We start from the raw sequence: 13,762 nt of genomic DNA on the forward strand, positions 1-13,762 counted from the left end.
TTTACTTTGCTTATGAGATTAAAAAGAAATAAAGATAGCAGCATCAGTGTTTAACTTGGAAATGAGGGATCTGCTCTGAAGTGAAGCCATTTCTCACAAGCAAGCTTTGTAGATCAGGTTGCAAAGGATATGTGGTGTTGGCGCTATGTGCTGTACTGCCTTGATGCTCCAGTAATGTAACAATATCTCTGATATCAAGAATTTAGTTGAAATGAAAACTTCTAAAATTAAATACATACTATTTTTATTATATTATTATATATTTTCCATTTCAATTTAGTGACTGCTTTGTTCACTTTTCCGAGCTGTCTTTGAAAACAAAACAAAACACAGACCTGGTAAAGTCAAACTAAAATTCTGATGAAAAAAATTTAAATTCTCTGTTTCTTCTTTTCTGAAATCAGTATTTTTTGCTGCAATGACTTTACACTTTATTGTCCACTATGTATCTTGGAGCACAAACACTGACTTCAATCTTGTATTTCAAAAGGGAGCTCCTTACACAAGTGCAACCTTACCCTGAGGTTAGCTCAGCTGCTCAGAACACAATGCTAATAACACCAAGGTGTTGCTTTTGATCCCCATATTGGCCATTCAATTTGGAGGAGTTGGACTGGATGATACTTCTGGGTCCCTTCCAACACAGACTACTCTGTGATTCTGTGAACTAAAGAACTGACTCTTTGGGGTTTTATTCTCCTAAAAGTAAGAGACAGTCTTAGAGAAATCTGTCGTGGTGTCACCAAGTCCCTTGCAAGCAGCAGGATGAATGAGATGCATATCCTTATCCATTCACCTGTCCCATGAAAATCTGAATGCAAGAAGTTTTCCACTATTTTGACACAGAGAACACCACCAATTTAACTTCAGGCAGCAGCAAATAAGAGATAGAAGCACAATGTCCTTAGAGCGGATATTGCAAATTACTTTGTCATTGCTAAGGAGGTGCAGTAGAACTGAAGTACCTAAAATTAGTACTGAGAAATTTTCAGTTCCCAATCTGAGGTACCTCTCCCATGCCAGTTTGCTGCACTTCACCTCTTGGCTCCACACAGTTTCAACTACAGAAAGCATTCAGCATCCTAGACAGACACACTGAGTTATGGAAACCTGTGGCTGTATAACTCAAGGTACCTCTTTTTTCTCTTTCTCTCAAGGGAAAACAAACATAGTTCAATTGTATAAGAATACTGTACTCCATAAATATGGCAGGATATTTCTCTCCACATTACTCCAGAAGGTTTTTCCTACAGGAATTTTTTTAAAAAGCATAATTATACATCAAAAGTAGCAAAACTAAGTGATAGGTTCTTAGGAATGCTTGTATCATATGTGCATTTCATGAAAAATGTAATTACTAGAAAATGTTGAGGTTTTCATTGTATTTTCTTCTACCGTGTAGAAGAAAATTCCATTTTAGTTTTCATTTTAAATTAATTACATATATTACCTAAAATTATAAGTAATTACCTGAACAGCTACCTTTAAATAAATTCATTTATATAACTGGTTTATGTGCATGTGCGCATAGAAGGTGTATACAACAAAACAATGCTAAAAATGATTTTTCACCTTCCTTTTCCAAATGAAAAAATGTGCTAATTATGATGATTCCTATAAAATAGCATAAATACAGTTTAAAAACCCTCAGATCCCTGTAGTAATATAGATTCATCCTGGCCATGTGCTCTGTTTTCACCTAACTCTCTTGTCAGCAGGTGGCATCACCTGACCACAAATAAAAAAACCCAAAAAAGACAAAGCAGCACTTCATCACTACGCTCTTCCTCCTACCTCAGAAAGGGAGAAAGATAATCAGATCCCACAAAGATCACACCATAGCACAGAAACCGTCTATACAAAAAAACTGAGAAATCTGCCAACATTATAGCCCAGGCATTACCAACCAGTCTGTTAGGACAAGAGTCAGCTTGGGAAGCTGTTAATGTTTGAGAAGCACAAAAGGTTGCAACAGCAGAAGGAATGGAGAGGGCAACAGAAGTGGTCTGACATGGTCAGATGTGGCCCTAACAGTGCTATGACCTCTGCCTAGGTCAGGTAGAGCAGCCTGGATTCCTGTAAGACATTGTGAGCTTTCTATTCCAGCTAGTATAGCAACAATAAAGGCTGCAAAAAGTAGCCACACACATTTTCGGTGCATAGATGTGAACTTAGAGATTTTTTCCACTGGTGAATGGACCAGTAGATTGCATGGAGACACAAAATATGGAGCAACTGCACCTCTCACAGACAGCATGTGGAAACAGGAGAACCAGAACTACACAGCCAGAAGAGCTGATGATGCTGGAGATGCACACGCAGACCTCCTGAGACAGGGTACTGTAAGTGTATGCAACAGTGTGAATGAATCCTTGTGGCAATGGGAGAGAACGCAATTACACAATTCCTTGGAATTAGAATCAGAAAGCTGTTTAAATATTTGTGGCATTTAATAACATTTTCCAGGTGCCTAGTATTGTATGTTTTGCATCGTTACTCTTGATCTTAAATACATAATTCAATTAACTGACTAGTTTATTTAATTCCCTGTAAGTTAATTATGTCAACAACAGACCAATAAATTCCTTTGATCATGATTTGATCTAAACTGCACAAGTTGAAGAGTTTCACCCTGCAAACACATCTTCTCTCTGTCATCAGCCATAAGATCTTTGTGCACAGACTGCCAAGTGATGTTGCTCAAAGAGAGAAAAATCAGTCATGCCTACCTGCAGATGAACAACCATAAACCAGGAACACACTTGCTCTCAGACGAGCATGCCGCCCACACTGCTCTTGCTTTGCTGCTTATACACTCTTCAAAGACGTTATGCCACTTCCACTTACGTGATACAAGTTCAACTGGAATCAATAGGGGGAAAAAAGGCAATTCATGAGCTATTGAGCTTTCTGAAGAATCCCTGTAACTTTAATAGTACTACCACATTAGCAGCCTTTAACAGGTTTTCGTGCTGGTAGACACACATCAAAATACAATGTTTAACCTGGGAACACAACCTGTGATTTCCTGGATCACACCAGGGCTCAACAGGAAACTAAGGATGAAATTCCAAACTACAGTTCTCCTGATCCAGTACTTGGAAAAGTCAGAGAGCTAACAGTCCACGGAAGATTAGCGGGGAGTCCAGCGGCTCCCAAAGGCAGCAGAGTGTAGGACAATCCTTGCAGGAATGCCGCTGAACCAACCCCACGTGCTGCCCACTGTTTTCTAAAAAACAGAGACTCGCCCAGCAGCGCCGCAGCAGCGCGGCAAGGCCAGACCGATACGAACTGCGCGGCCACGGACCGGGGAAAAAAAGCAAGAAACTTCAGTGCGCACACTGCTCACTATAGTGTCATCAGTAGATGGATAAACTCCTTAGATCCTCATTTAACCTGAGCTGCACACATGTTGGAGGTTCACCCTTCTGTAACTTAGAAGAACGTCTTCTTTCTGTCAGCAACCAGAAGAGCTTCACGCACCCCTCTGTGGCTTTAACCCAGGCTGTGGCACCGTGCCTTGAGCCACGAAGCCATTCCCAAGTCACTTTTTCAACAGCTTGCGACTTGCCCAGAAGCATTGTATGGCCAAGACAAATATAACAGCGAAATACAAACCCTCCGCCCCGCCCACCCGCTCCGCCCGGCCCCGGTGCCCCCCGAGCGGGGAGCGGCAGTACTTGCGCTGGAGGACGCGGTGACACGGACGCGAATCCCGCTTCCAAGCAAAGCGCCAGTGCCAGCCCCCGTTGCGCGACTGCCAAAGGCGGTGGCAACGCGGGGAGGAGGCAGGGCCGGGGCGGGGGGCGGCAGCGCGGGGAGGAGGCAGGGCAGGGCCGGGGCGGGCGGCGCCGGAAGGTCCCGGCAGGCGCCGCGCTGCCCGTGATGGCTGCCGAGGTGAGGCTGCCGCGGTGCCCCGGCACGGCCGGGTGCCCCCCGGGACGGAGCGGCGCGGCCCCGGCCCGCGGCAGCGGCACTAGCAGCAGCGGCACTAGCAGCAGCAGCAGTAGGTGCTGGGGCCGAGGGGGATGGAGGGGCCGCGCCGGTGCCGCCCCGGCCGCGGGGGTGGCGGGCAAAGTCCCCTGTCCGACTCCCGGAGTGTCCTTGCGGGAGCACGGGGCAGCCTGTCACACGGGGATCGCCGCTCCCAGTGATGTGCTCTCTGTGCTCGGGGAGAGGGATCGTACCCATCTTTCCAGCCACCAAAAGGATTTGGGTTGGTGTTTTTTTGCATTGTAGAGACCCTGGTGGTTTTTCAGACTGCATATCTGTTCTTCTTCCCCTAGGTACCATTTCAGAACTCACTTGATTCAATATGGCTTTGATTAGCCGAAAAAGCTTCCAGCTGTATTCATCCAGCGCACCAGCGAGCAGGTCTGCTTTGATGACCCTAAGCAGAAGGTTGAACTTCATCAGTGGGCAGCACAACCCCCAAAACTGTAGCTCCGTGGCCATGAGGATGATGTGTGTCAAAGATAAATCTCAGTATACGTTTTGTAGGAAAAAACATGTACAACTGCAGATGCAGTCACTTTCTGCTAATGAAGCTGTGCATCTTTGTGGAGATATGAGGAACTGTACTAAATCAAATAATGTGTGGATGGATGAACAATTATTTTTCAAGAGGTTGAACAGCCTTTGTACATCAAAAGAGATTTTATATTTTCTTAGCTCTCTAGAAGTCATGCCTGATACAATGGCCTCGGCAGCCCTGCAGAAGATTTCTGAACTTGAGGTGGATGACAATGGTCTTAAAAACCCTGCGCTGTTAGAGAATGAAGTTTTCAGGGCATTATGCTTCCAGTTTGAATTTGAATCCTCAAACCTATCAAACACGGGGCTGCTGAATGCCTTGCAGGCCTTGATAAGGCTGCGTATAGACCCGCAGAGTACGCTGATGACGAGCCTGCTTTCGGAGAGCGAGGAGCGGCTTGGCAGGGGACAGCTGACTGCTGAACATCTCTGTGCTCTTGGGGAGAGTTTGCTCGAGTTAGAAAGCCCCAGTTGTGCCACGCTGGAACAAATTGTGAACCACATGCAAGAAGGAGACATTAAGAGTTGGAGCCCCAGGGAAGTAGTGATGGTTTATAAGATAGTGGAAGTGACTGTGAGGGAAGGGAAACAATGGCAAAGCTTGCTAAACAGGCTGAACAGTGTCACTTTAGGTGCAGTTTCCCAACTGAGCCCAAACTTTGTAAGTGAAATACTGAATTCACTGGTGGTTCTTCGGCAGACTCGGGCAGTTCTCTTAGTTACTGCACTGTGTAAACATTCAGTGCAGCATGTTCCCTATTTCACAGATCATGAACTGGTAAATGTTCTGGAAGCTTTCCTATACTTTGGTCAAAAAATGCAAAATTTTACAGAGGCACTGGAAAGACATGTCCCCAGGTCTATCCACACTATGCACCCTCAAACAGTCAGCAAGGTCATGCAGTATTGCTGTGAAAAGACGATCCTTTCAAAGCCCATCTTTGATGCAGTGGCAGAAGGTTTCATTTCCAGTGCTGACAGACTTACCACTGACCAGATTGCTGCATATATTATCCCATTTGGGACCCTTAACTACCTCCCTCCAAGTGCTTCTTCCTTGTTTGGGAAGCTTGAAACTGTGCTGCATACCCGCCTGAGGCACTTTCAGCCTCACACCTTGCTGAACCTGCTGCACTCGTGTGTCCTTATTCAACGTTATCCGACAAATTTCCTGCCAAAAATATTTAGTCCCTATTTTCTGCAAAAACTTCAAGGTAAGGGGCAGAATTTCTCCTGGGATGTTCCATGTTTCTTTCTATTATGGAGTTTGTCTCTTGTCAAGCGCCTATTTGTTATCAATTTAATTTGTCAAATCAACAGTGACCTAATTGAAGTGGCTGGAAAATTGTGATCAGGAGGCCAAAGGCTGATGCTTCCTTGTCACAGTTGGCATTGTCTTTCATGTATATCATTTAGTTGAGTTGGACAATTGCACTGTACAGTTTTAAAACACAGACTTGAATTTCCTTAAAAGAATTATTTCAGTTAATCCTTCTGGTTTTCTAAAAAACAGTGACTTGGTGTTCCCTATGTTTGTCCTTGTCTTATACATGATGCTAGAACATCCCCCGTGTGGTAGCCTGTTTTTGGCTGTAATCATTGCATATTTCAGTGCTTTTGGACATAAAACTATTATGAATAACACATCATTTTGAGTTATTCTTTATTTGATACTAAAGCATTTTTAAGGTCATTGTAGAGAGAGGTAAGCTGTGCTAGAAAGATGACTGACTTAAGAAGATTTCAGCTAAGATTGCTCTACAAATAAAACTAAGCTAAAGTTTTGAAAGTGATTAGAAGTTTTGGTCACTTAATTTTTCAACAACATGGAATACCTGAAGGAGTTGATTTTTTCAAAGCAGATAAATCTCCAGAAATTATTTGGTATTATCCACAACTTGCAGATTAAAAAAAATAATTAACTATGAGATCCTTGGGTTATAGCTTGGGGAAAAGTGGTTATAAGAAGGAGGTATTTATCTAATACCTCAGCTAAAATTTATTCTTCTGTGTAGAATGTCATACATTTTTGGATGTTCTTTTTTTTTTTGTGAAAAAATTTGACAGATTTAACTAAGATCTTGCTAGCTTTGTATTTTTGTATTGATATTTCTGTAAATAATTTTCTCATTTTTCTACCTGTTTAATTTCATACTGATCTTTCTGTTAGTTTAAACAAATGCTGAGAATTTTAATGATTAAGTAGCTTTTCTGCACATCATACTGAATAGCTTTTCCTAACTTCTGCATTATGGTTTGTGTAAAGATACTTTATGGAAGGTGCACCTGAAAACCTGAATGTTGTTGTTTCAGCTCAGCCACCTGGTTTGAACAGAGTTGTTATGTCCCAGCTAACCCAGCTTTTTCTGACTGTCACCCTGGAGTGCCCATTTTATGAGGTAAGTACGTGTGAAACCAGAAGTGATGGTGACAAGAGGTGATAAGGTCATTAGCACCCTGCTTATACTTAGTTTTGTGTATTTCCCATAAAAAGCTTTGGAATTGGACAAACCAGTTTTCCTTGCTGAAAATATGGAGCATTTCTACCTGATTGAATGACTTAATATATTTGTATGAATGGAAAGAGCTGTGCATTTCTCATGAACAGGATAGCATTGAAGCTTCCTGAGGATGTTCTGGTGGTTCTTTGGGTGATTTCAAGTTTCCAGCAAATCATACCTCAGACTGTGGATCTCTCAATAGACTTGGCTTTGAAATGCACAGAATACATTTTGCTATGTTAATATGAGATAATTACAAAAATGTTATCTCCCCTTTTTTTATTTGTTTTTTTGTTCCTATCTAGGGTCCAAAACTCCTTTCCAAGTACCAGGTAAAGGCCTGTCCCACACCTCAGAGTTCTCAGGATGTTCACCTCCTTAAAAGGGTGAAGACAGGATTACTTGATTTACTGAAAAAAAGAATATATTTTGCATCAGAGGTATCAACACCATATTTCTATGTAGTTGGTAAGTATCATTTCTTTAGATTAGTTATTAAATATGTGTGTGTATGCTGCCAAAACTACAATTTCCTTTGTGGGCAGTCTAAATTCTGCAAATACAGAAAAAGTAAACTGGGATACCAATTTCTGTAAAAGATCAGAAATTTGGGAACTTTAAATAAATAACTTTTAGAGTCAGAGAAAGGAAAATGGAGAGAAAAGCTCTGCAGATTGGTATTCAGGCAGCCAGTCTGCACTGAAAACAGCTGCCTGTATTCTGTGTTTTTATTATCAGCTCCTTATCCATTAAACATTTCATATAATGTAAAGCAAAATGCAGCAATGCCACTTGCCTGAACTCCCTGCTTTAATGGTGAGTAAAGGAAGGTGGTCAGCTGTGTGCCCTGCTCAGCTGGGCTCCTCTCCCCTCAGCAGGAGCTGCTGGCAGCAAAGTCACTGGGGGTTTGTGCCTGGTGAGACAGGAGTGAGCAATACTGAGTGTTGTGTGCAGCAGGAAACAGAAGGCAGTGATGAGGAAGGGCACGTGCCCAGGAGGGATGGATGTTGAGGGAAGAGAGTCTTGGACACCATGGATGTCAGAGAGATTTTAAAAAATAAAAAAGGGGGATGATTCCAAAGTTACTTTGTGTGTCAGCTTTCATGAGGATGTTGAAGCTAGCAGAGGGAGAGAGTGTATCTCTTCCCAAAGCCCTCAAAATTCCAGAGATCCAGCAAATCACCATTTAACTGTGTTACAGTTTTGAATGGACTTGGAATACTACATTGTTAGCATCATGAAAGGCTGAATTGTTACTAATTATCACTCATTTGTGTTAAGTCCATACAAATTTTGCCAGCCTCTGTGATTAAAAAAAAAATTATGATAGTATTATAATTGTTTAATGAAGCAACTGTGAGAAGATGAGAATTACAGTAGAAAGCTTGTTGTAAGAAATAACATTTAATGTCAATTCTTTTTTTTCCATGTACACAAGATATTGAGATTAAATTAGATGAAGAAGGTTTTGTATTGCCTGCAGCCCAGCTTGAAGAGGTGCACAGACGGTAAGAGAATAAAAGAAACCACTGGTAAAATGTTGATTTACACTAGGAAAGAGTATCCAGGGTGAAAAACTGGCTAAATTTAAGCTATTTGCAGTTTTGCCATTGACTTCAAAGTTCAGGTCTCTCACTGAACCCACTGGCAGAAGGACAAGATTAACAATCTCTTTGCTCATTGTTTTGCCACCTGACTATGCAGTGTCAGACAGTGGTTTCTTTACTCAATGACAGAATCAAGTTATCCTTATTTGGATTCATCTATTTTGATATTCTGTAATTAATTTTCAAATTAAAACTAAATTCTAACTGAATATATTTGCACAGATTTAACAGATTTGAGTTCACAAATTTACTTCTGCAAGGAATCCTGAATAATAAGGATATTTACTACAGATGCAGGTTGTTTTTTTTCATTGAGAAATACACAGGTGTTTAAAAGTTTATTAAACAAGGGTTACTGGGGGAAGCCTTGGATACAAAGTTAAGCAACCTGCCTGTGTGATAATTAACTGCAGTGTGAAGAAAGCAAGAGTCCTTGAAGAGGTTAGGCTTTCTCTTCTGGTTTAAGCTGAAACCAGGACACCTTCACATTTACAAGACTCAGGGGCTAATACAGGTTCTTTCCAAGAGCCCATGCTTAAGGATAAACTTCTTAAACATTTCAAGAATAAATGTTGTTTTTTTAAGAGTAGCTTTCATAAAGTAAATAAATTCACAGTATACTTAACATACTGAAAATTTAAGCAACTTTTTAACAGTAGATATAAAAACCGTGGATTAACTTGATGGTATTTTTATCACCCAGAAGAAAAAATATTGTTATAATACATCCTACCAACCATATGTACAGATTTAATTTAAAACAGACGTAGCTTAAACTTAATTTGAACTCTAATGGATTTAACAGGTAAATTAGTAAGTTAAATGCATTTAGATGCTGAAATGTTTTCTAGCAGAGGCAAGTTTTTTTTCAATTTTCTTTCTAGAAGAATTCAAAACAGTTTACTAATCATAGCATTAAAAAAAAACCTCTCTTTAGCTTGCATGATAATTTTTGTTCAGAGCAAATAAAAAAGCTTTTCAGATCAGTTTCACTAAGTTTCAGAGTTTCACCTCCACCCTTTAATTGAGTGATTTGAATTGTCATGGACTAGATAACTCCCATCCTGCATCTGATTCAATGAGTTGTAAGAGGGAGGTATTGTCTCATGCTTAGGAACTGCAGTAGTTGTGGTGATTAAAATAACTGAGTGTTGTGGGTTTGTTGGGTTTTTTGGTTTTTTTTGATATTACACTTATGCTTAATTTTAGAATTGCCCTGTGTGTTGATGGTCAAAATAGATTTTGTGCTCATAGCCACAATCTGTTGGGAGAAGAAGCTATTAAACAGAGACATCTTCAGTTACTTGGTTATGAAGTTGTGCAGGTAAAGTCCAAAGACAGTGATTTACTTTTGCTCTAAGAAAACAAGCAAAAAGTTATTTCACAGTACTTTAAACTGTAGTTTCAATTAATTCCTAAAGCAGATTATTCTTGTTATTTCTGTATTACGTTCTCTCTGCCTAGTTTTTGCCTTTTTGAGGCTGTACAGAGCTACCATTTGCTTCCTTGGATTGATTAGTGTATTCTCTCTGTGTTTTTTGCCACATAGTTGCTGTATAGAAGGGTACTTCTCTTCAGTGATTAAGATTGAAATCTTGAATTAAAGAAAAATGTAAGAGTTCATTAGAATTGAAATTTTTAATTAAATCCTTTTTTAAAAGATTTGGAGTTTAAAAAGAGGAGTTAAAAAAGCTGATTTGTATCAGTTATGAAAATAATATTTTCACAATATTATTTTCACAACAGAGTATAACCTTTATCTTGACTGTTGAATTAATAGAGGTATATTTTTCTTGAAACATACTTTGAATGAAAACTGTTCGTTTCTTGAGATTTTATTTTTCACTTATCATCACGTATTACATAAGCCTAACTCCATAATATTTAGCTTAGTTTAAACTGCAATAAATATCACTCTTTTTATTTTAATAGTAATCTCTCTTCAGGTAATTTATAGATCAATAGTACATTTAGGATTAAATCTTTAGTTTTAAAACAAAATAAGTATTTAATGTGTAGTTTTGCAACTGCTTAATGAACATCAGTCTTACCCAATTGTTTATTAAAAGGTATTTTCAACAATCATTTCTGTTTTGTTTCCAGATTCCATTTTTTGAGATAGAAAGTCTACAAAATACCAGAAAAATAGCAGATTATCTACACAAAAAAATCTTTCCTTGTACATAATGACTCAGCAACTGACACTGGAGAATACTACTGGATAACAGGCTGACCTTCTATACTACAAAGTGTAAATTTTGTGCATGGAAGAAAAACTATTTTTTCTAAGTAACTCCACCTCAGAAAATGTGAGCTTCTGAGTGTGAAACCTTCCAATATTTGGAACAATTGACATGTAAAGAGTAATAAAAAGCATCGTATTTTCTTAAGATTTGTGTCAATATTTATTACAAGTTTACAGAGATAGGTGCCAGACAGACAGACAGACAGTGCTGCTTTTCTCTTGTATTTTTAACTGGTTCTAATTCACAGCTGCCAACAGCCACGTGTGACTGTTGAAGAATACTGGCCAGTCTGGATCTACAGAATATGCCTATAGAATACCTACTATTCAGAGCTTTTCTTGACAGTATAAAAAGAAATTGTGCAATTTACTTACTGCTGCTCACTACATTTCCCAAGTGTTTCATAAAACTAAAATTTTAAGTAGTTGCAGAAACAGTATTGGCTTATTGGTTTTACTTAAGAGATGCAGAGTGCTGTTCAATAAATAGCAATGCCTTACAGAAAATGAGAAGATTTTTAATAAAAAGGATTTGCTTCATTTTGTAAAGTAACAGCTGCCACAGGATATGGACTTGTACAACTGTCTCTGTGGGGCCACCCAATGTTCCAGATATATTCTGTTTGTCGTTTTGCCTTTGGTGGCAGTTTTAGCTAAACTGTCTAAATGGGGTCATGTATGTGCTCCAGAGTTCCTCTGGGTTACAGAAACTCTATGCTCTGAAGCTCAGAAGAACTATGTCCCATGGCAGCCCTTTTTTATGTATGAATAGAAATTTGGGAACTGAGAACCAGTACCCACTTCAGCCAGAAAAAGTGCACTAACTTGAGCCAGTATATTGCTTTGCAGATGATGAAGGGAAAACAGGAAACCTTTAGTTCTGATTATATAATGGATTCTCGATGAACTGCCATGTAACACATTTTCTTGTTAGCTTGTGCTTCATTTCTGTGTGGAATTATGGAATTACTATTTATGACTAGCAAAGCAGAATTCCCAGCGTTACCTAGTTTGATTTTCACTGTTGTTTTGATACACAAAAAAAAAAGGTGAAACTTACACATAATTTATATTTTGTATATTTCACCAGTAGATAGAGAATGTGGCCAGTTTTTCCTTCCAGTAATTTGTGAGTTGCAGGTGTCTGTCAATTGCCCCAACAAGCTACTGGATGCAAAATCCAGATGCAGAATATGCTTTACATTGTATACACTGTCCATTCTGGCCATGTTAATTTGTTGCATGTATAAAACTTCCTCACAGTAGTAGGTCAACACTGACAGGTGAGGGAGCACCAAAAGGTGCTTTCCAATGTGTAATAGTAAGATTAGAACATCAGTAACCTAAGAATTTGTCATTCTAGCAAGAAAGAAGGAGAGTTGAAATGGCTTTGCAAACGTTTATAAGGAACTTACCACTAATACAGAAGAAATTGTCAGGGTGTTATTCTGACACTGAGCACTGAAGGAAGAAGTGAACCATTCAGAACTGAATGGGAAACAAGTAGTGGGAGGAACAACCTGTGAAAGACCTTCCAAAGTGAGTAAAGATGAGAAGGGTGTGACATAAGCAAGGAAATTATTTTGGAAAACTCAAACTGGTGTTAGAATGTTTGTGGTGGAAGTGATGCCTATTTCTCACACAGGCCAGAAGGTGGTGGTATTCTCAAACAAATTTGATTTCCAATAGTTTTTCAAACACAGATGGTCTGTAAATATAGTAAGGCTACTTCAAAAAAGCAATTTGTACTGACTGTCCCAAAGTAAAAATAACCTGCTAAGAATATGGCCATATTCCATCTCATTCTTCACTGGTATAACTTTTGGTATAACACTGGTATAACTGATTTTTGGAAAAGCATTGTGGTATTAGAAAACATTTCCTTGTCCCTTTGTTCTTACTATGATTCCTTTCATTTAATGCTGCTGAATTTGTTTAGTGAAGCAATTATTTTTGGAAAGGAATGTAGCTATTAATGTCCTTTTGTCCATAGCGCATTGAGTGTAGAAGAACTGTGTCGCAGACATCTTTGCATGAAAATCCTTTCCTTGGGATTTTTTTCCTCCTGAGAAGCTGTGAGACCTCAGGGACAAAATGTAAACAATGGTTATCTGCTGCTGTGGGATGCAACAGGTGCATCTGTGACTGGTCTCATGTGCTTGTTTGTAATTAATGGCCAATCACGGCACAGCTGGCTCTCTCTCTGTCCGAGCCACAAACCTTCATTATTCATTCCTTTCTATTCTTAGCTTAGCTAGCCTTCTGAGAACCTTTACTTCTATTCTTTTAGTATAGTTTTAATGTAATATATATCATCAAATAATAAATCAAGCCTTCTGAAATATGGAGTCAAATCCTCGTCTCTTTCCTCATCCAAAGACCCCTGTGACCATCGTCACAGAAAAATCAGCAGGTCATGAGTAATGAAAGTAACAAACACCTCTCAGAATGGGCAGCTCTATGTGCTCTGCTGCTCACATCAAGCCAAACAAGTGCTATTGATTGCCTAATTTACTACTTTTTCAGGTCCCATATTTAGAAGGTTTTTGTTTCTCTTTTTTTTTTTTCCACTAGGTGTCTCACTGCGTTTACCAATGACACAGATTTCCTGTGTCTAAATACCTGACAAAACCAGTGTCAGTAACAGCTGAGGACTTCCAGTCCTTTTCCTGGTATGATCAAGCTGGCTGTTCCTTTCTGAACGATACTGCTTCAGCCTTAAATAACAACAGGATCAATGGCTCTTGACAACCAAACTGATGCATATTCTGCAGGAGAAACTCCTCCTGAAATTACCTTAAAATTTAAGTACTGGATTCTGTGGAAGTATAAGCCATCAAATGTTTAATCAGATTTAGACATTTGTGCTAAATATG

General features: G+C 39.4%; 2 protein-coding genes across 7 annotated transcripts in view; one reads left to right on the forward strand and one right to left on the reverse strand.

Moving 5' to 3' along the window:
• MTRR (5-methyltetrahydrofolate-homocysteine methyltransferase reductase) overlaps positions 1 to 3,792 on the reverse strand; it is a 28,509-nt gene extending 24,717 nt beyond the window's left edge. The window contains exons 1-2 of one of the 4 annotated variants that reach the window (XM_063162942.1): positions 3,681 to 3,792; positions 2,730 to 2,862 (exon numbers count right to left, since the gene is read on the reverse strand). In XM_063162942.1, coding sequence (XP_063019012.1) covers positions 2,730 to 2,747 — 18 coding nt within the window. In that variant the 5' untranslated portion in view covers positions 2,748 to 2,862; positions 3,681 to 3,792. Of the gene's footprint in view, positions 1 to 2,729; positions 2,863 to 3,680 lie in introns of those variants that run through there. The other 3 variants (XM_063162953.1, XM_063162932.1, XM_063162963.1) reach the window with 3 other exon arrangements.
• A 60-nt stretch (positions 3,793 to 3,852) lies between these two features.
• FASTKD3 (FAST kinase domains 3) lies at positions 3,853 to 11,031 on the forward strand. Of its 3 annotated transcripts, none has more exons than XM_063162974.1 (7): positions 3,853 to 3,897; positions 4,287 to 5,747; positions 6,847 to 6,932; positions 7,340 to 7,502; positions 8,473 to 8,542; positions 9,851 to 9,965; positions 10,745 to 11,031. In XM_063162974.1, the coding sequence occupies exons 2-7, from the start codon at positions 4,316 to 4,318 to the stop codon at positions 10,826 to 10,828; spliced, it is 1,950 nt and encodes a 649-aa protein (XP_063019044.1). In that variant the 5' UTR covers positions 3,853 to 3,897; positions 4,287 to 4,315; the 3' UTR covers positions 10,829 to 11,031. The 3 variants fall into 3 exon arrangements, with proteins under 3 accessions (XP_063019044.1, XP_063019055.1, XP_063019065.1); XM_063162985.1 differs by lacking the exon at positions 3,853 to 3,897 and adding an exon at positions 3,938 to 4,006; XM_063162995.1 differs by lacking the exon at positions 3,853 to 3,897 and adding an exon at positions 3,987 to 4,010.
• The last annotated feature ends 2,731 nt before the right edge of the window (positions 11,032 to 13,762 follow it).

Source organism: Melospiza melodia, chromosome 1 (genome assembly GCF_035770615.1).
Source record: "Melospiza melodia melodia isolate bMelMel2 chromosome 1, bMelMel2.pri, whole genome shotgun sequence".
NCBI lineage: Eukaryota > Metazoa > Chordata > Aves > Passeriformes > Passerellidae > Melospiza > Melospiza melodia.